The 21,825-nt window shown below is 47.1% G+C and overlaps 2 protein-coding genes across 2 annotated transcripts; both read left to right on the top strand.

Moving 5' to 3' along the window:
• Nucleotides 1–821: 821 nt before the first annotated feature.
• On the top strand, nucleotides 822–4,033 carry LOC125509072 (disease resistance protein RGA2-like; the record flags this gene model as incomplete). The annotated part of the gene is given in 1 exon segment (XM_048673948.1): nucleotides 822–4,033. A coding segment is annotated over 1 exon segment (2,868 nt), but the record flags the coding sequence as incomplete, so codon positions are not given.
• Nucleotides 4,034–7,477: 3,444 nt separating this feature from the next.
• On the top strand, nucleotides 7,478–8,557 carry LOC125556013 (adenylate isopentenyltransferase 3, chloroplastic-like). Its single transcript, XM_048718816.1, has one exon. It carries the CDS (start codon nucleotides 7,511–7,513, stop codon nucleotides 8,387–8,389), a length of 879 nt encoding a protein of 292 aa, XP_048574773.1. The 5' UTR covers nucleotides 7,478–7,510; the 3' UTR covers nucleotides 8,390–8,557.
• Nucleotides 8,558–21,825: the final 13,268 nt, after the last annotated feature.

Raw genomic sequence — 21,825 nt, forward strand, 5'->3', positions numbered from 1 at the left:
TATGACTCAGAATTTTCCTAGTGTAAGCTAGAAATGGGTGTAAAATGTCAGAATTCAAAAGAATTGTGTCACATGGCTGATCCATGCGTTTAGCATTTCTACCAATGAAGTCCTTACCTAGCAGTCTAGCACTATCTAATCAACTAAAAAAAAGAAGTCATTTTGGACATCGACAATGTCAAGGTGACAGTTTGACCATTAATCTATATGAACGCAATGCACAACGGAACATTTGACTTTATTCTTTCACATGAACATGAACCACACCCGTTTGGATTTCGGGGGTTTGCTTATAGGTTTGTCAGAACTCAGAACTCATTTTTAAGTTTCTTCCGTTGTGTATTGTGGGTGTGAACTTGTCCTTTGACATCTTGCAATCATACTTGTTTGATCCATCATCTGAGAAGTATCATACCCCTTGGCCTATACTTATAGGTTTTACGCCGAAAAGCATGACACTTTATATTGATAAGGGAATGTTAGTTGTTTGTTCAGGTAAGTATCCACATTTTTAAGCAATTATTGCATAGAAAGTTTTAGTAATACGGATTTAGCTATTCTGAGGATAGCATTTAGCAAAACAGGCTTCAGTTATTGTAGTTCATCTTTTGAGTTTTTTTAAAAGCAAGTTGTATGTGTCTACTCGAACCAAACATGATGCTAGGTCGTTATGGTCAAAATCTACTTCAATGAATTCCTGCTTTTTGGCAGAACCTGAAAACCAGACAGGTCCTTACTCCTTTAGTGTAATGATTTGCGTGTGATGGCCTGATGGGTACATGTGGTGTTTTGTGTCACATATTGAATTTTGTTTGTTGCTGCAGGAATGGGATGCTGCCTCTATATGTAAGTGTGTCAAGGAAGTTCATATCAGATGCCAGATTGGAAATGATATACAGGAACTAAACAAGAAACTGGATACAATCATACCAGTAATACAACAGTTAGGACTAGCTGCAGAAGATCAATCAGGAATAGACAGCGAAGTTGCTCCTCATTACAATGAGTCCAATACAATAGGTAGAGGTGTTGGCAGTGACTGCAATGATCTTGTTAATCTGCTACGGAGAGGTGGAGAAGGCGCCCATGTTCTTTTCGCCATAGTTGGAACTATTGGAGTTGGTAAGAGTACTCTTGCACTCAAGATATACCATGAGATGAGAGGTAGGTTTAGAACCAGGTTATGGGTAAATATCTCCAACGACTCCAGGCGCATCACAATATGGTCTGGTGACACATTTAAGGGAAGGGCAGGAATGCCGGAGCAACGTGAGGTGTTACGCCGCTATCTGGATGGTTCTACCAGGAACCTGCTCTTGGTCATTGATAATGTGCGGAAAGCAGATGATTGGAACCAGTTGCTGGCTGCAAATGAAGCATTCCGCCGTTGTGGCTGCAAAGTCATTGTAACAACACGTGACGAGAATGTCGCAAGGATGATGGGGGTGACCCATTTTCACCGTGTCAAGTGTTTGAATGGGGACGATGGCTGGTTGTTGCTCCACAAAACCGCTAATCTGGGAGGGACTGTAGCCACTGGTAACATTCAGGATGTTGGAAGAAGTATCGTGCAGAAGTGCAGTGGCGTTCCGATGGCAATTAGAACAATTGGATGGAATCTAAGGGGCAGGTGCCGGGAAGATGAATGGGAGAGCATACATTCACAAGATTTCATTTCCTCGTATACAGGGATAAGGGACAGTATTGATACGACGTACATGGAGTTGAAGTATCGCGTCAAGCGGTGTTTCCTCTACTGCTCTTTATACCCGGAGCAATTTGTGATCAAGCAGCAGTGTGCCACGCAGCAGTGGATTGCAGAGGGTTTCTTTGAGGGCAGACCAAATTTGGAAGAGGAGGCTGAAAGCTGTTACCAGGAATTAATAGAGAGGGGTCTTCTTCTGCCTGAGCATGAAGCTAATGGTGTGGTGGGAGCAAAGATGCCTACTCTACTGAGATCGTTTGCACTCTATCGGTCAGGTGAAGAGAACTGTGTGGATAATCCTAGTCGTATCAGTAGTACCAGTAAACCATGGCGCCTATGCATCACAGATGAAGAAGCTATAGAGGCCATCCCGGTTTATGTCACTCGTTTGAGGACACTCTTTGTGTCTGCAAGCCCACTCAGAAGAAGCAGCTTGGACCTTATCATTGGAAGGTTTCCGAACCTAAGAGTACTAGACCTTAGAGACACACAAGTTGAGAGCATTCCCAAAACGCTGGGAAGATTGCTGCAACTTAGGTACTTGAATCTTTCGAATACTGAAATAAGAAAACTTCCTCAGAGTATTGGGAATCTGATGATGCTGCAGTTTCTAATCCTCCAAAACTGTCCTTACCTCACACAAATGACCAGCCATGTTGGCCGTCTGGAAAACTTGAGGGGCCTCGACTTCTCAGGGGCACCAGAGCTAAATGATGTCCGTTTCAGACTACTCAAACTGACAGGACTCAACTGCTTGCGTGGTTTTTTTCCAGCTAACCATGGTTTGAAACTCAAGGAATTACATGCACTGCGCAACCTTACAAGCCTCCAGATACTGAAGCTAGGCAGGGCATCAAGCATAGAAGATGCACACCAATCAAGGCTGCAGGAAATGTATCATCTGAAAGAGCTCGAACTGTGCTGCAGTTCTGTCGACCAACCACCAGTTGACGGTCAAGAGCATATGAAAGATGTGTTCAGCGCACTCAGACCTCCTCAGAGTTTGGTTTCTCTCAAGCTAGATGGTTACTACGGCAATGGATTTCCAGCTTGGTTTTCAGTTTCTCACCTTACAGCGCTGCAGCGGCTGACGCTTGATGGCTGTGTCCACTGTCAGCGCCTACCAGCTCTCGGTGAGATGATGAATCTCAAATTCCTGGCTATCATAGGCTTCAGTGTGTTGACTGAGATCAACTATGAGCTTCGTGGGGCACCAGCAACCGGTGTGGCATTTCCACTGTTGGAGCAGCTATTCCTAGGGAGGATGCAGAATATGGTGTCATGGTCTGGTCTTGTAGATATAGACATGCCTTTACTTGAGAGATTACAGCTTGATAGCTGCCCCATGATGATTTCTGTCCCCTCATGGCTCCAGCACTGCACGACACTGAAAAGCTTGAAGATACAGCATGCTGATGCGCTTCAATATATCGAGAATCTGCCAGCACTTAAGGAGCTGCAAGTTCACTATAGTTCCAATCTGAATAGGATACTTAACCTCAGTAGACTGGAGGATTTGAAAATAGTGAGCTGCGCATGTCTGACTGTCGTGCAGGATGTTCCTCTGTTGCGCAACTTGCATTTGGATTTGGGCAAACACACAGCCGAGCTTCCAGAATGGCTCCAGAAGAAACAGTCATTTACTCTCAGGGGATTGGAGATTATCGGCAGCGAGGACCTATTGAACAGATGCTCCTCATCCACCGCGCGCTACGGGCGCCTCATCAAAGATGCAGCTGATCATGTTTATGCGAAATTGCATGGTGGTTCCTTGTACTTTTCGTACACCAAGAGGACTGGCATGTTCTATAGAAGCCGACGATGCAGGGAATGCTTCAGTATGCAAGGCGCAGCTATCCTCGCGGTGCCTGTTGCTCCCCAGCGAGTTCATGGTGGCTGGGAAACATGGATCAAGTACACACTTTGTGCCATCTTCCTCATTGTTTCCCAGTTCTTTGTTCAGTGGGCTGTTAGCTCTAGGTAAATGAGTGGAATTATGTCACCTTTATTCCACTTATTTGATGTACCTTTGCTGTCGCCAAGTTTCTGATATGTGAAAGTTATTTGTTCTAGTGGAACAGGCATGATCTACGGTGTATACCACCTCCACATCCATTGACATAATAACCTGTCAGCAAAATTTGCCATTGGTAACAGGAGAGCTATTTGACAGTCAACAAGAGGAGCTAAATAGATTTTACATCTGTTACAGAGCATCCTTTTGCTGTTTCTCTTAGGAGGGATATCTTGTGTCAGAAGCCAAAATGGGCGCTCACCTAAGTAGCAAAGCATGCCTCGGTTGAGAGGCCACGAGGGCCTTGGGTGAAACTCTGACTCCCTGGATAGTCGTATTGACTATTGAGCACATCTATGTTCCTGCTATTTCATCAAACTTATGTTCTAAAAATAAAATTCCATTCTCAGAAAACATTTACTTTTAAGGCAGACTTTGAGCTTCCAAAGGCTGTTAGTACGTGTTACTGAACGTGGCGGTTTCTCTATCTCTTTTTTACGAGGAAACATAATGTCTTTGAACATGCATATAGAGAGAATGGACCGAACATTAGTTAAAGTTTGTCTCCTATGCGAACTGAGCGTGGTTAGGTTCCTTATGATGCAACCACCCTATCGCGGCTCATGAGAAACCGCCACATGACGCCTAAAGGAGGCGGCGGGAGCTATTTTCAAAAGAAAAATTGATTTGTCATGCTTAACCAGGGAACGCCAGATTTTTAATATTTTTGTATAACAAAAGCTTCAGAAAAAATCCCATATAACAAATGTGGTACGCTCTTGAATTGTTTTGGTATGTTCTTTTTTTTGCATGGTAATATATACATGTCTCATTTATATCATATAAGGATCATAGTACAAGCTTTTGCACAAAGGGATTTCAACCAAGTAGGGAAATTATAATTAAGATCGAAGAAATTTCTGAGTTTGACATCAACGTCCGTCACCTGTCTCTGGCACCACAACAGCCACCAAGAAAAAAAAATGATGGATCACCTCCTGACCTAAGCTCGACGCGGCTCCATCGCTGATATATATATACAACTTTGCGGACCTCTAAGGTGGCTCACCAAAGGCGAAACCGTTATCGCTGAACGAATCAGACCGGGGCAACACCCGGGATACGACATTGACCTCCAGGTCTGGCAGCCCCGCATGACTAAGGCGTCGGGGGAGAAAACCATACCTAGCATTCATGAATCACGGACGCAGCACACAATCCACCATCTTTCAGATGTCGTCAATGCAGACCACAGTTTGCACCCGCTCCTGGACTACCTCCCAAGCTCCTCGCCGACGCTGGAGCAAACGTTGTCGCAACGGCGGAGTCAGAGGACACAGGTCTACCATGAGTATGCCGCCGCCGCTACGCCATCTTTGCTTGAACATACTGGTTTCTAAACCCACGCAACTGTAAGGCCGATTGCCTCGTCGAAGAAGGATATGAAGATTCTTTATTTAGCACTGCTGAAGTCAAGACGATAAACACCCTAAAAATCTAAGCTAGTAAAGCCTAAAATGAACCACCAACGACTGAGGTCGCTACTGGAGGTGAGATCGCCTCTCCTTTCTTCTTCTTCGAGAGAAAGGAAAGCGAAAACTGGAGTGCTCTACGCGTCGGCCGGCGGATAATTAGAAAAGATCCTCTGGCTCGCTGATTATTGGATATACATGTTAACGGTTGTCCGATCTACCCCGTACGTAAGCAACCACTTCTTTGCAACAAGAGTGGTGTCGTAGAAGGCCCTCCGCAACAACCAGTTTGTTGCAATCATTCGAGTCTGTATTTATTTATTTTTTGCAATGAAGGTTTTGCTGCAGAAATTTTTCGCAACAAAAGTCTTGTTGCAGAAATTTTTTAATATATATTTTTTGCAACAAAGTTCTAGTTGCATTTTTTTTGTAGCAGCGGTTTTGTTGCAGAAATTTTAGATATCAATTGCAGAAATCCATTTGCAACAGGGGTCATGTTGCAGAATTTTGTGCAACAGAGTTCATGTTACATTTTTTTTTGCAAATAGAGACCGTGACATAAAGGAGATGATGCTGACGACAGGAGGGGCTTGAGGTGGTGGCGGCCATGGCCGACCACGGCCAAGGCAGGCGTTGCTACATGAGCTTGAGGTGGTGGCGGGCACGGCCGAGGCGGGTTGCGTTGCTGAAGGAGATGGTGGTGGACGAGACGGGTGTTGCTTGTATGGAACAGAGGTTGAGGAAGAGATAAGATGAGGGAGAGGTGTAGTCCAGTAGGCACGTGGCGTGCAACCAAGACGGCGGACGCGATGAGAGAGGATTTTCTGGACCCTGGTCCAGCCGCATCTATAGTCAGCATCGTTGGATCTAAGAACGTTAACCTAGGGATATGGGCCAGATTAGCAGAGATAGAGATCAGTTATGCTAATATGGACCGCTAACGGTTCTTGAACTTTGGACCATAGGTGCTAGAGCCCATTAAAAAATGGTGCCAAAGACGTCTATGTGTCGATTTGCAACGTGGATGATTCACACAACTACCAAAGCAGGAGATTCTTAGGAAAAAAACCCTATCAAAGCAGGCATGCATGCCAGCACGCTGACGTGAAAAATATGCTGACACACATTTTTATTTCATCTGTGTTCGTATTTTTCTCTCGTGTTCCACCAACATGTATGTTTCTGCTTTTTAGAGAATTACAAAAGTCTGACACACATGTCTTTTTGAGCTCTGACTTTATATCTTTTCTTGCACAGACAACCACAAATGTCATTTCTTGGTGAAAAATTACAAGCAAGCAGAACACATTCTGATGTTCACCGCCAGAAATTTCAGTTTTTTTTTCCTTTTCTTACATTTTTGGATTTTACTGTTTATATGGGTGCATTTGAGTTTGGAAATAGAAAACTCATGTCTGAAAAGACAAACACAAAACATTATAATATTTTAGGAGCAAAAGAAATATCACGTTTGAAAGTAAAAATTTCATATTTCTTAATTAATATATTCTCGTTTCACCCGCAAAAAGTAGAAATTTCATGTTAATTTATATCTTTTACAAGAATAACATGTGTATCGTTCCCCGCAAAAAGAGTAACATGTGTATCGTAAAAAAATGTTTACCTAGTACTCCATCCATTCGAAAATACTTGTCATCAAAATGAACAAAAAAAATATATCTAAAACTAAAATACATCTAGATATATCCCTTTTTATTCATTGCGATGACAAGTATTTTCGAACGGAGGAAATACAGTCTATCATTTTTCAGTACCCGCTCCATGGTCTTGGACAATAAAATAAGTCCAGCTACAGTCGCTAAGTCGTATCCTTCGTTGTGGTGCAATCTAGACAATAAAAAATACCTATATGATTAAGATGGTATAGCCTTCACCCGCAAAAAGAAGAAGAAGATGGTATAGCCTTATTAGATAGCAGCATGCACATTATGAACATGGATTATAGAATGGAGTACATTACAGGTGGAGGGCTTGGAGCGTGGGTTCGGCTAGACCATGGTCTAGCAACATATTTGCGCGGACGCGAGCGCTATAATCCACCTGTTGATGTTAATCATTTTCCATGATAATACTTCATTACAATTGGGTATTCTTAATGAAGTAAATATGAAATGAATTAAATATCATAATCTCTGCGCATTAATTGGTATTATATATATCAATGCGTAGAGATTATAATATTTAATTAATTCCTATTTCGTGCATGCGTGCTCCTATAAAAGCCGGCGTCCCCGTCGCGTCGCTTTCAACAATCCAGCAGTCAATCACGCTCTCCACCTACGTACGAACAGTCAATCCATGGGCGCCGCCGTGATGGAGCAGCGACGCGGCGGCAAGCCCAAGGTGGTGTTCGTGCTGGGCGCGACATCCACAGGCAAGTCCAAGCTTGCCATCGCCCTGGCGGCGCTCTTCGGCGGCGAGGTGATCAACTCTGACAAGATCCAGGTGTACGCTGGCCTCCCAGTGATCACCAACAAGGTGACGGACGAGGAGTGCGCGGGTGTGCCGCACCACCTCCTCGGCTGCGTGCCGTGCCCCGACGCTGATTTCACTGTCGACGACTTCTGCCGGGAGGCGACTGACGCGATCAAGCGCGTTCTCTCCCGCGGCGGCCTCCCCGTGGTGGCCGGCGGCTCCAACCGGTACGTCGAGGCGCTCGTCGACGGAGACGGCGGCGCCTTCCGCTCCTCCCATGACTGCCTCTTCGTCTGGCTGGACGCCGCGCCGGAAGTCCTCCGCCGCTCCACGGCCGTACGGGTGGACGACATGGTGCGGCGGGGGCTCGTGGAGGAGGCCCGCGCGGCGTTCGACCCGGACGCCAGCTACAGCCGGGGCGTGCGCCGCGCCATCGGCCTGCCGGAGATGGACGCGTACCTGCGACGCGCGAGCGACGGCGATGATGACGGCACAACCGCGATGCTGGGGAGAGCGGTGGAGGAGATCAAGGTTAACACGTTCGGGCTGGTGCTGGAGCAGGTGGAGAAGATCCGGCGGTTGAGCACGCTGGAGGGGTGGGACGTCCGGCGGGTGGACTGCACAGAGGTGCTGGCGCGGACGGCGGACGGCGAAGGGGTGCAGGAGCTATGGAGGAAGGTTGTCTGGGAGCCCGTCGAGGACATGGTGCGGGCGTTCGTCATCGCGGAGAAGAGCGGTGGGAAGATCAACCTGCTGCCCTAGAGGATAGAGCAACTCCTGTGTCAGTTTTGGCGCGCTGTGTTAGCTTTGAATTGTCCACCGGGTTTTCTTAGTAAACTTGTCGAAGAAACGTGAGGAGCTTCACCGTGAAGGAGAGACCTAGCATATATATACATATACTCCTTTATTGCATTTCCAAAAAAATAATAGTACTGCAGATTTGCAGAATGGCCTATTTCGAACTTTCACTACATGAAAATAACTTGCCGCCGTGTGTGGGGCTGTAAGCCAGGTGCAATTTTTCAGTCACTCAGGCTTACATTCCTCTAAGCCGAGTAACACCGTCGAATTGTCTTATGCGGTCTTTTTTTATCCCTCCTCCAATACTTTATAGTTACATGTATTTCCTCTATTCCTAAATATAAGTCTTTAAAAAGATTTTACTATGGACCACATACGAAGCGAAATGAGTGAATCTATACTCTAAAATGCATCTAGATACACCCGTATGTTGTCCATAGTAAAATCTCTACAAAGACTTACATTTAGGAACGGAGGGAGTATTATGTGAGGACCCGTGACATTTTGCCTCGAAGTCTGGATAGCTCCGTCAATTTTATCTTGATATTCTCCGTTCGATCATATACTCTATAATAAAGATTTTGAATATGCATATGAACAGCCAACCACCAGGGTGAGAATATGTCCGTGTCATCTATACCTACTAATAAAAGAAATAAGTATTCTTAGTCCGTCATGTTATTTTATAGAAAGAACCCTAGTGTTTCTAACATTAAACCCGCAGTACATATCAAATGTTTTTTTAAAACACTCATATCTTTTAAACCGTAACTCCAAATTTAACATGTTATATATGAAATTTGATTAGAAAAATACATAGAATCTAAATATGATGTTATTTTACCTGTTAACCATTTAAAAAGTACTATCTATGGTGCAATCTCAATCAATAGTGCATCATCAATCTTTCTTTCATATCATTATTGATTCGAATTATGGATGAACACTCAACAAAATCAGGATTGGAGATAAAATTGAAGATCACTTCCCCGTTTCTTTGTATGTATTAAATCTACATGTAAACCGTGTTTAAATAGAAGAAAGGTGGAATCTTGAACTTGCGCTTTTGTAGGCAAATACCATCTTTGTTTGGGCCGTAGCTACAAATACTCAGATTATAGACCATTTTTTGTAAATTAAGAGCGTGTGGTATTATTTATGAAGGAAATATGCCCTAGAGGCAATAATAAAGTTATTATTTATTTCCTTATTTCATGATAAATGTTTATTATTCATGCTAGAATTGTATTAACCGGAAACATAATACATGTGTGAATACATAGACAAACAAAGTGTCACTAGTATGCCTCTACTTGACTAGCTCGTTAATCAAAGATGGTTATGTTTCCTAACCATGGACATGTGTTGTCATTTGATTAACGGGATCACATCATTAGGAGAATGATGTGATTGACATGACCCATTCCATTAGCTTAGCACCCGATCGTTTAGTATGTTGCTATTGCTTTCTTCATGACTTATACATGTTCCTATGACTATGAGATTATGCAAATCCCGTTTGCCGGAGGAACACTTTGTGTGCTACCAAACGTCACAACGTAACTGGGTGATTATAAAAGAGCTCTGCAGGTGTCTCCAAAGGTACATGTTGGGTTGGCGTATTTCGAGATTAAGATTTGTCACTCCGATTGTCGGAGAGGTATCTCTGGGCCCTCTCGGTAATGCACATCACTTAAGCCTTGCAAGCATTGCAACTAATGAGTTAGTTGCGAGATGATGTATTACGGAACGAGTAAAGAGACTTGCCGGTAATGAGATTGAACTAGGTATTTAGATACCGACGATCGAATCTCGGGCAAGTAACATACCGATGACAAAGGGAACAACCTATGTTGTTATGCGGTCTGACCGATAAAGATCTTCGTAGAATATGTGGGAGCCAATATGAGCATCCAGGTTCCGCTATTGGTTATTGACTGGAGACGTGTCTCGGTCATGTCTACATTGTTCTCGAACCCGTAGGGTCCGCACGCTTAAGGTTTCGATGACAGTTATATTATGAGTTTATGAGTTTTGATGTACCGAAGGAGTTCAGAGTCCCGAATGAGATTGGGGACATGACGAGGAGTCTCGAAATGGTCGAGACGTAAAGATCGATATATTGGACGACTATATTCGGACATCGGAAAGGTTCCGAGTGGTTCGGGTATTTTTCGGAGTACCAGAGAGTTACGGGAATACGGGGGAAGAAGTATATGGGCCTTATTGGGCTTTAGGGGAGAGGGAGAGGCAGGCCGCACGCCCCCCATTGACTAGTCCGAATTGGACTAGGGGGAGGGGCGGCGCCCCCTCCTTCCTTCTCTTCCCTCTTCCCCTTCCTTGTCTCCTACTCCTACTACTTGAAAGGACTCCTAGTTGTACTAGGAAAGGGGGAATCCTACTTCCGGTGGGAGTAGGACTCCCCTAGGGCGCGCCATAGAGAGGGCCGGCCCTCCCCTCCTCCACTCCTTTATATACGGGGGCAGGGGGCACCCCATAGACACACAAGTTGATCTTCGTGATCGTTCTCTTAGCCGTGTGCGGTGCCCCCCTCCACCATACTCCTCGATAATATTGTAGCGGTGCTTAGGCGAAGCCCTGCGACGGTAGAACATCAAGATCGTCACCACGCCGTCGTGCTGACGGAACTCTTCCCCGACACTTTGCTGGATCGGAGTCCGGGGATCGTTATCGAGTTGAACGTGTGCTAGAACTCGGAGGTGCCGTAGTTTCGGTGCTTGATCGGTCGGGTCACGAAGACGTACGACTACATCAACCGCGTTGTCATAACGCTTCCGCTTTCGGTCTACGAGGATACGTAGACAACACTCTCCCCTCTCGTTGCTATGCATCACCATGATCTTGTGTGTGCGTAGGAATTTTTTTGAAATTACTACGTTCCCCTACAATTTACTCCCGTTGCAACGCACGGACCCTTTTGCTAGTACGTACTTACATATGTACTAGAAGGGTTGTACGTGTTTCAATGCGTTGTTGATGTTGTTGTTGGTTTACCTTGTGTGGAAGGTGATGAAGTGTGTATTCTTTTTCATAATGCGGTGTTTCAGTGTGCTTTCTTGACGGCGTGTTTTTGTGTTATCTGCTAATCAACCAATAATTATGTGAAGAAGTTTTTTTTACTTTGGTGTCCGCATGTACTTTATTTGTGTCATGGTGTCACTTGTTGGCCTTTTTTTTAGATGGCGAGAGGGTGCACAAGCCTGGTGTATTTTTACCGATTGGTTGCTGCCGATTAATTTGAGATACATTGTCCTAGTAAAAATCATGAATTAAATCCCCTAACTAAATGAGAGCTCGTCGGTCCAAATCACAAATCAATCCAAAATTGAACAGCTCAGTTGAATGGCAAAGCTTCAAAAGTAAGGAGCATAGTGAATTAGATGATACTCTTAGTTTAGGATATAAATATGGATATATATACATTAATAATACGATCAAGACATAAAATATGTTGGTACGTTTTGATCCAAGCACTGAATCTGGACTTTCCAAGTTTAGATGGCTTTCAAAATATTATATACTACAAATAATAGCCAACCCTCTCTAAGGCCGACCTCCTCCTATTAGTGAAAAAAATCGCTAAAAGCATCTACTACCATCAAACCCATTAAGCATCGTGTGAATGGCGATCCCTGGCGGCATTGATGCACTGTTTAATTGCTCGCCCGGTCTTCCCGATTGGCTCGCCGTGGGCTCATGGCTGTTTGAAATGAGGTTTTATTTTTTGGTGAGAAAAACCTTCCTAGATAACACCTCTCCCGGTAAAACAGAGATGGAGACAAAGGAAACCTCCTTTCCTTCCTTTCGATGCCTTTCCTCTTCGTGCATGCAAGCCGCCCCTCTCTCCCACGCCATGCTTCCTCTCGCCCTCCGCCACCTCTCCCATCCCAGATCTTTACCCTCCGCCGCACCCTAGGCTAGAAGGCGGGAAACCGTCACCACGAGCATGACCCCCTCCTCGCTGGGGGTCTCAGCGATGGCTTCGTCTCCGTATGGAACCCAGTGGTGTCGCCGCCGTCGTGGACACCACCATGTAGAGGAGTGGCACACCAACTCGCAGTGTGTCTTCCTCATCTCCATGTTCAAGCCAGGCGAGCACCTGCAGTGGCACAGAGGTGGCAGGGGAGATGGTGGGAGGAGAAGGTGTTGGTGGTGGGTTTGGTCTATGATCTCCTGTGTGGGAGATGGCGGCCCGTTGCGGCCTTCCCATCCTCTTTCTCTCTCAGCACCACCTCTGCATCTACTTCCCTGGCTACTTCTTCAAATCACTTTTAGTTTGTATTGTATGATTGGAGTGACTGCGGGTGGCCAGCTTGAGCACATTGCAACCATGTAGATGCCAGCTTTTGGAGATTAACGTTGGCAACAGGGCGGGTGGCCATCGCCACAGACATGCCATTGCTGAGCTTTAGAACTATGCGAGATTCAGAGCCAGGTTCAATTGTTCTTTTATGATTGGAGATTTGATTGTGATAAGTACGAGATCATGATTGATTTGTGAAGCAACCAAGTTACACTGTATGCTGTGTTATTTGGTGAATTCAGTTAATTTGACATGATAACAATAGAAGGTTAATTCAAACTAATAATCTGTATTTGATAGAAGCAACCAAGTTAAATTGTTTGCTATGTTATTTTTTATAGAGTACATATTTGTTTGATTACCTGACATGTACAAAATAGATTCTGATGGTAAGTACCTTAAAGATGGAGGATGTTTATCATCAAACTTTCTATAGTTACATGCTATTTCTTATGTGCACATTTTTTGTAATTTATTTTGTTAAGTGGAAGTATCCGTTAGAGAACATAGAGGTAAAAAAATATGCATGGTTCTTTTACGAAATAAAGATTTGACTACTTGTAGTGATGAGTTTAACTGAAGAGTGAAAGTATGATGCGATAGGGTAGCCTCCACAGATGTAGAACCAAGATCCATTAGTCTACCTTCATCTTCTTAACACACTTTAATCCACAAAAGTTTATCTAATGTATATATAAGACTTAAAAGTTAAATGTTATCTAATTCATTTATTTACCAGTTGATCTAGATTGGAGATGTCTCTTACTTTATGCAAGAAAACTATCTGCTTACCCATGGAATCGGCACATACTGACCTCATGCTGGAGAATATCCTTTTAAGCCCCATGATCAACCGGATAAATAGTAAGGTGTCCTTCCTTACAACAATTGGGTATGTATTAAAAAATAAATTGCTTGAATTGATTTATTATTGAAAACAAAACAAGATTATTTGCAGTTGCTGCTTATTGCTTTTCTTTTCTTTACTTACTGCATGTTTGGTTATTGGTGTAGAGCAGATAGGGTATATAGCACTGGGTCATACAAGGTGTGAGGTTGTGACTCCCCCGATTCGACCGTACACTAATCATACATGCAAATGTGTACAATCGAGATCAAGGACTCACGGGAAGATATCACAACACAACTCCAGACACAAATTAAAATAATACAAGCTTTATATTACAAGCCAGGGGCCTCGAGCGCTCGAATACATAAGCTCGAATACACAAGAGTCAGCGGAAGCAACAATAACTGAGTACAGACATAAGTTGAACAAGCTTGCCTTAAGAAGGCTAGCACAAAAACAACAACGATCGAAAAGGTAAGGCCTCCTACCTGGAAGCCTCCTAAATACTCATGGTCGCCGGTGTCCGTCACGTAGTAGTAGGCACCCTTGGGGTAGTAGTAGTCGTCGACGGTGGCATCTGGATCTTGGGCTCCGCCATCTGGTTATGACATCCGAGAAGAATGGAAAAAGGGGGGAAAGAGGGAGCAAAGCAACCGCGAGTACTCATCCAAAGTACTCGCAAGCAAGGATCTACACTACATATGTATCGGTATCAAAGAAATGGGTAGTAGCTGTGGACTAAACTACAGAATGCCAGAATAGAGGGGAAAGCCTAGCCTATTGAAGACTAGCATCTTCAAGTAGCTCCAAGCATCTTGCAGCATTCAGAAGAGTATAGAAACACATATTATAATATTAGTAAGTATGTTGTAACATGCCCAGAGATCACTTCCTCGACTCCCTGCGAGAAAACAATCCTGGAGCCATCATTTACATTACATGCCTCAGCATCAAGTTCTAGTTGTATCGATCGGGATACAACTCCGAGCGTCCGTTACTGTGGACCCGGCTATTCGAATAGATAGAATTCTTCCCTGCAGGGGTGCACCAACTTACCCAACATGCTCTATCAACTCCGGTCGGACACACCATCAGGTGATGACCGCCCTCGGCTGATCAACACACTGTAGTCCTATCTAGGCTCATCAGAGAGGCCAGCACGCCGGTCTACATCCTAAGCGCGCAAGGGTCTTGGGCCCATCGCCCTTTGCACTCCTGCATGTTGCGTACGTAGCAGGTGAGCAGACCTAGCCTCCCTTATACAAGGGAGGCGTTCTAGTCCAACTCGGTGCGCGCCGCTCCATTGCTGACGTCCGTTGAGCTTTCGGCTGATACATACAACACAGAGTGCCCATACTTATTCCCACATGGTGGTTAGTGCGAAAAAGGCCAGAGACCTACTCGGATCAAATATCCAAACCGTTAGTGTCTTGATAGTGCGGTAACGATCAATGATCCAGGATATGTGGTCCTGTCGCCATGTCTCACGGACTTGCGACAAGGGCTAAGAATGCCCGGCCGCGCCACGTGGAAAAATTGCAGGTATCCTCCAGATCAAGCCGACTTCACATCACTCGCGGGTACCCCTCGGGGTCGACCCGATGTCATCATGGCTCTGTGGTAAGTCAAAGTAATCATGTGTCTGAAACAGCAAGGGGGAAACCTGAGGAATCACCCTCAATGGATTCCCACTCGATGTAACCATCAAGATGGACTTGGAGGAATCACCCTCGTTGGTCCACACTAGAGGGGTTGCACGATAGAGTCATTATCGGGAGTGGTCAAGGAGGAATCACCCTCAATGGCCACGACCGAATAGCTACACTACAGGGTTAACATCAGAAGTGCTGATGAGGTATCAGCCTCGGCACTCGATAGTAACTCTGCAGAGTCGTACAACTAAGGGGGGGTGATGTGCGGCGTCCGGGCCTGGACGTCGATCATGTTGATCGAGTCATTGAACATAAAGCGGGGCAACTGGGACAAGGTGGGGGTCACTGATGGATCTCTAAGCAGCCTATACTAAGCAGTTTAGAATAAACAGATAAGGTATGAAAGCAGGTATCAAAAACAGGCTATGCATCAGAATAGGAGCAAACAATAACAGTAGCAAAATCTAATGCAAGCATGAGAGAGAAAGGAATGGGCGATATCGGAGTGATCAGGGGGGCTTCCCTGGAAGCTCTGCGGCGGTTCTGGTCGTCAAAAGTGTAGTCGTACCCCGGAGCCGCGTTGGTCTCGGGGACTACATCGGTGTCGGGGTCTAACAAGAGAGAAGGGGGAGGAAACAGATAAATACATGGCAAATATATGCTACACAGATCATGCTATGCTACGGTGCAGTGCAGGGTTGCCTAAAGATATGTTTAAATCATATTAGTTATTTTAGGATTTAAGTTGGATTTATTAACCGGTGTATATGCACTATTCATCTACCGGAAACGGGCTAAAAGTTGCGGTTTCACCTCTGTATAGGGTCCCGACATGGAAACAGACGACACGATCGGATTCGTTTTGTCGTTCTGAGCAACTTTCATGTATAAAGTTTTTCGATCCGAGCTACGGTTTATTTACTACGAATTTCTAAACTTTATAACATTTTTTGAAATGTCTGGAATTATATTTTAATTCGAAAATAAACTGAAAACTGCTAGGTGCACACACAGAAGTTTACCCACCAGTGGCTATAGAGGATGAGAGGTGGGACCATTGAATGGGTTGACCCAGTCAATTTATTGACTAGTCAAAAATGAAAAGTGTATGTGGGTCCTGGCTGTCATTGAGTAGACTTAAATTAAAAGGGGGGGGGGTATTTAGCTCTTGGGTCCCACTGTCATTGGGCTATCAGGCTAATTAACACTAAACTAACCTATACAGTAATATAACAGGACCGAGACCCACCTTGAAGTGGCTCAACAGAGCCGAGGCCACGACCTTGGCTGGGCACGCACAGACTCACTTCGGCGGCCAGGCCGGGGCAGGCAGCGGCGGGTCGGTCGCCAGCGGGCGGCGTAGGGCAGTGGTGTGCGGCGGCGCTAGGCGGCGGTGGGCTGCGGATGAAGGCGGCAGCGGTGGCAACAAGTAGTAGCGCGGGGAGCGATGGCCGCGTCGGGCGAAGCGGGGCAGCGGCTACGAGCAGCACTCGAGCGGGCGAAGGCGGGTGCCGGGGTGGAGCGGCCAGGGGGAGCACGGGCGCAACCGAGTGGGAAAGGCGGCCGGCGCGGGAGGGGCTTGCGAACGCGGCGACTGGAGGCGTCACCGTCGGGCGCAGCGGCAGCGGTATGAGCGGCGTGCGAGGCCGCGCAGGTGGGCGGTGCGAGCGGGCGCAGTGTCGCGACGCCGGGCGGATGCCCAGGTGGCAGTGGGACGCGTTAGGGGAGGCCGGTGGGGAGGGGGGGTAGTTGGTAGCAAAGGGAGCAGCAGGCGCAACATCGACAATGGAGGCTACCAGAGTTCGGGCGTGCCCGAACTTGGAGCTGCGGGGCAGGGTGAGATGGTTTGGTGAGTGTCGCGGGTTCCTGGGGATCCAAGGTGTGCATTGTAAAGCTCAGGCGCAAGCTCTGCTTGCCGTGGCTGCGGTGACGAGGGGAGAAGCGGCGATAGGTTTTAGCCACTACGGAGACTAGCGCTAGAGGACAAGTACGAGCGAGCTAGCAGAGGGGATTTATGACAGAGCTCGCCTAGGAGCTCAAGGAGGCTCATTGAGTGAACGGGAGCAACAGTGGTTGATGGATTTGGCGACAAACACCAACGATGGCAGAGGGGGACACGGTCGATTCCGGTGTGATGGTGATCTTCTGCTCGAGCTCGGGGTCGAAGAGGAAGCAATGGGCGGCAACAGTGCTTCCAGGCATAGCCCTAGGCGATGGGGAGGTCGCTGGCCACGCGGGCAAGGGCGACCATGGCGACGGAGGTCTCGGTTCGTCGCAGGGGGAGAAGAAATGGCGCGGGCTGTGACGCCCCGAGACCGATATGCCAGGTGTCTCCCAGTTATTCGCTGTTGTTGCCATGTCTTTTGCTTGCGTGTTGCAGCTTGCCATGTCATCATATGCATTGCATCATCATGTTTTCAAAACTTGCATCCGTCCCGGTCTCCTCGTTCCGTCTGTTGTCCGTTCTGAGCCCAGACACACTTGCACGCGCCCACGGCATGTCCGAAATAGTATTTTATAAGTGGCCAGAAAAATATTCTTGGAATGGGTTGAAAGTTGGTATGCGGTATTGTTATGCTGTAGGTAGGCCGTCTGCCAAGTTTCATCGCATTCGGAGTCCGTTTGACGCCCCAACGGATAACTATAGCGACATTATAGTCGGTCAAAACGTCGGACGTTTTCGGTCTCCGGAAACAGTCGCCGGGCCTCTCCTCTTCTCTCTTCTCAGCCCTTTTGCCTTCTGCACTACCTACCGCCAGGTCCAACCTAACCTCTCTCGTCAGCCCGCGGCCCTCCTCGCGCGCGCGTCCAAAAGTTGTCACGGACCCGACCCGGGCAGTCGTCACCGTTGGATTCGGATCATCCCCAAACATCTACAAAACGTCTCCGTTTTGTTAATTGGACTTCCTAGTCTATTTTTATCGACCGCTCGATTTATTTGGAGGGATGGTTTAGCCCCTACACAATCCCTATCTGCGATATATAAAGCAGATGAAACCCTAGACCACTAGGTTGTCCCGTCCATTCCATCCATCCCGCCGCCACCTCCTAGTTCCATCGGGATCTCACCCAGTTGACCTCCTCTTTTTCACCAACCGGCCAACCACCATCTTCATCAGATCCAATCCAGCAACCTCCCTAGAATTGCGCCGCCGACCAACCACAACACCTGATCTCCTCACGCCCGAGGCCCCAGCCAAGCCTCCACCCTCTTCCTCGTTTCCCCAGTGAGCCAACCATCATAGTGCAGCGCCCCACTTCCTCCTGCCTCGTCTCTGGCCTCCCCGTCGCCCCGCCGTCCGACGACCGGCGTCGTGCCGACAGCCACCAGCACCTCCAGGCCGGCCTCGTCTCCCTTCTCCTCAGTCGTCTCCTCCCATTTTCTCCTTCCCCGTGCTCACCTCGCTCTCCCGTCGTCTTCTGCCTGCAGGGAACGAGGAGCACGGCGCCCTACGCCATGGCTGATTCCCTCACCTCTCTCTCGTCTTCAGGGACCCTAGGACACCGCCGTAGACCCGGCCATGGAGCCATGGATGCCGCCCTCTGCAGCTCCGTAGCCAAGACCGTGTGCCCTCGCCGTCCGGAGTTCCTGCTGCCGCGGTCGTCGTTCGAGGCCAGCGCCTCGCCTCTTCGAACCAGGGACGAACGACTCGCACCGAGCACGTAGCCGTCTGCCAAGTCTCTCCGCCGCCCTTGACAAGTCCAACTCTGCCTCGCGCGGCGTTGACCCAGCCGAGCGCCTCCTCCTTGCACATGCCTGACCGCGCCACCGGAGCCCCGCAGAGGAGGTGCTCTGCCGCCCGCTGCAGGTAGCCGCGTAGCTCCCCGGTCCCGTCGCCTTCTTCACGGGAGCGCGCCCGCTTCCTCCGGCCACCAGATTCCCGAGGAGTTTTGCGCCGGCCATCCTCGTCCTCCGTGCCTACAGCAGCTCGAGGGGAGGATCGCCTCGATCCCGTGCTCTTCGTTGACCGCAGCTCCGGATCAGCTCGACCCCACCATTCCTGCACCTCCACTGCCCGGATTCGCGCCGCTCCGCCGCCCCTTCTCCGGCCCCTGCCCGCCGGAGCCGCGTTTGCCCGTGCCCCGCGCCGCGCCTCTGCTTCGCTCGAGCAGAGACGAAGTGAGCGTCTCGCCCGCGTCTTACCTTCGTTGACTGCGTCCTCGACCGCGCCTCTCCCAGCTGCGTGGGCTGCAGCCACGCAAGATCGATCTTGGCCCAGCCGCACCTCTTCCACCCACTGACCGGGCCGAGGCCCAGATCTGCTAGCTCCCTGGAGCCCTATGTGAGCAGCCCGTTCCACCAGATTTCAGCCCAGAGTCTATTTTTTTAGGCTCTGCGAATTTAGTTATTATTCCAGAGAGGCCTGTTTTACAGAAAACCCCTCATAGTTCTTGCATATAGTAACTCCCAATTGGTGCATCGGATTCAAATGAATTATATATGAAAAATGCTTAGAATTATGTGTAGCTTAATTATATGCCACTTTCATCCATGTTTAAAATGTCTAAAATGATGTTTGTTTAAATTTGCTCCTATGCCATGTTAAAATGATTTATTTCATAACTAAATAACCATAGCTCCAAATTTAATAAACTTTATATGTAAATGGGGTAGAAAAATGCATAGTTTAACATGGTGGCATCTCTTTGCGTGTTTAACAACTTTAAAATATGGTTTAGGGAAGATCAGTACCAAACCTAAAATATGCATATGGGGTTTTACCGGAATTGTTGTTGTTGTTTCCGGCCTCATTTAAACTTGCTTAAATGTGTAGTTTTCTTTTGCCTCACCTCTTGCCATGTTAATCAACATTTAATATTGTTGGGTACCTAACCGAGAGTGAACTAAATAATTGATGTGGTGTTCCGTCAATATGCAACTCATTGCATATTGAACTCCACTTAATTTGTAGGATTGTTTTGTGCACTTTGCCATGCCATGCCTCATTAAACCGGACATGCATCATACTTGGCTGTGCATCATGCCATGTTTATGTGATGGTTGTTTACCATGATTGTTTGCTTCTTTCTGGTGTTGCTTCTTCGGGTTGTTTCCGATAACGTCGCGTTTGTGAGGATCCGTTCGACTTTGCCCGTGTGTCTTCTTCGTGGACTCGTTCTTCTTCCTTGCGGGATTTCAGGCAAGATGACCATACCCTCGAAATCACTTCTATCTTTGCTGGCTAGATTGCTCGCTCTTTTGCTATGCCTATGCTACGATACCTACCACTTGCTTATCATGCCTCCCATATTGTTAAGCCAAGCCTCTAACCCACCTTGTCCTAGCAAACCGTTGTTTGGCTATGTTACCGCTTTGCTCAGCCCCTCTTATAGCGTTGTTAGTTGCAGGTGAAGATTGGAGTTTATTCCATGTTGGAACATGGATATTTTGTTGGGATATCACAATATCTCTTATTTAATTAATGCATCTATATACTTGGTAAAGGGTGGAAGGCTCGGCCTTATGCCTAGTGTTTTGTTCCACTCTTGCCGCCCTAGTTTCCGTCATATCGGTGTTATGTTCCCGGATTTTGCGTTCCTTACGCGGTTGGGTTATAATGGGAACCCCTTGACAGTTCTCCTTGAATAAAACTCCTCCAGCAAGGCCCAACATTGGTTTTACCATTTGCCACCTAGCCTTTTCTTTCCCTTGAGTCGGCCGGCTCAAGGGTCATCTTTATTAAACCCCCGGGCCAGTACTCCTCTGAGTGTTGGTCCAACCTGTCAGCTGCCGGTGGCCACCAGGGGCAACTCTGGGCTGGCCTACCGGAACCTTGGACAATCCGGTGTGCCCTGAGAAAGAGATATGTGCAGCTCCTATCGGGATTTGTCGGCACATTCGGGTGGCTTTGCTGGTTTAGTTTTACCATTATCGAAATGTCCTGTAACCGGGATTCCGAGTCTGATCGGGTCTTCCCGCTAGAAGGAATATCCTTCGTTAACCGTGAGAGCTTGTGATGGGCTAAGTTGGGACACCCCTGCAGGGTTTTGAACTTTCGAAAGCCGTGCCCGCGGTTATGGGCAGATGGGAATTTGTTAATGTCCGGTTGTAGAAAACCTAAAACTTAACTTAAATAAAATGCATCAACCACGTGTGTAACCGTGATGGTCTCTTTCCGGTGGAGTCCGGGAAGTGAACACGGTATTGGAGTAATGCTTGACGTAGGTTGTTCTAGGATCACTTCTTGATCATAGTTGTTCGACCGTGCTTTTGCCTTCTCTTCTCGCTCTCATTTGCGTATGTTAGCCACCATACATGCTAGTCGCTTGCTGCAGCTCCACCTCATACCTTTTACCTTACCTATAAGCTTAAATAGTCTTGATCGCGAGCGTGTGAGATTGCTGAGTCCCCGTGACTCACAGATACTTCCAAAACCAGTTTGCGGGTGTTGATGTACCAAGAAGGTGACACAACCAAGCTCAAGGAGGAGCTCGATGAATATCTTGTCCTTTGTGGTTGTTTCGTTCTAGTAGATCAGTGGTGTAGCCCAGTTGGGGTCGATCGGGGATCTATGAAGCTATTGGGATAGTCTTCTTTTATTTTGGTTCCGCAGTCGGACCTTGATTGTAT

This window comes from Triticum urartu, chromosome 5, assembly GCF_003073215.2.
Source record: "Triticum urartu cultivar G1812 chromosome 5, Tu2.1, whole genome shotgun sequence".
In the NCBI taxonomy this organism is placed as follows: Eukaryota; Viridiplantae; Streptophyta; class Magnoliopsida; order Poales; family Poaceae; genus Triticum; species Triticum urartu.

What these genes read in the sequence shown, in the direction of transcription:
- LOC125556013 (XM_048718816.1), top strand. Translation starts at nt 7,511, where the DNA reads ATGGGCGCCGCCGTGATGGAGCAGCGACGCGGCGGCAAGCCCAAGGTG.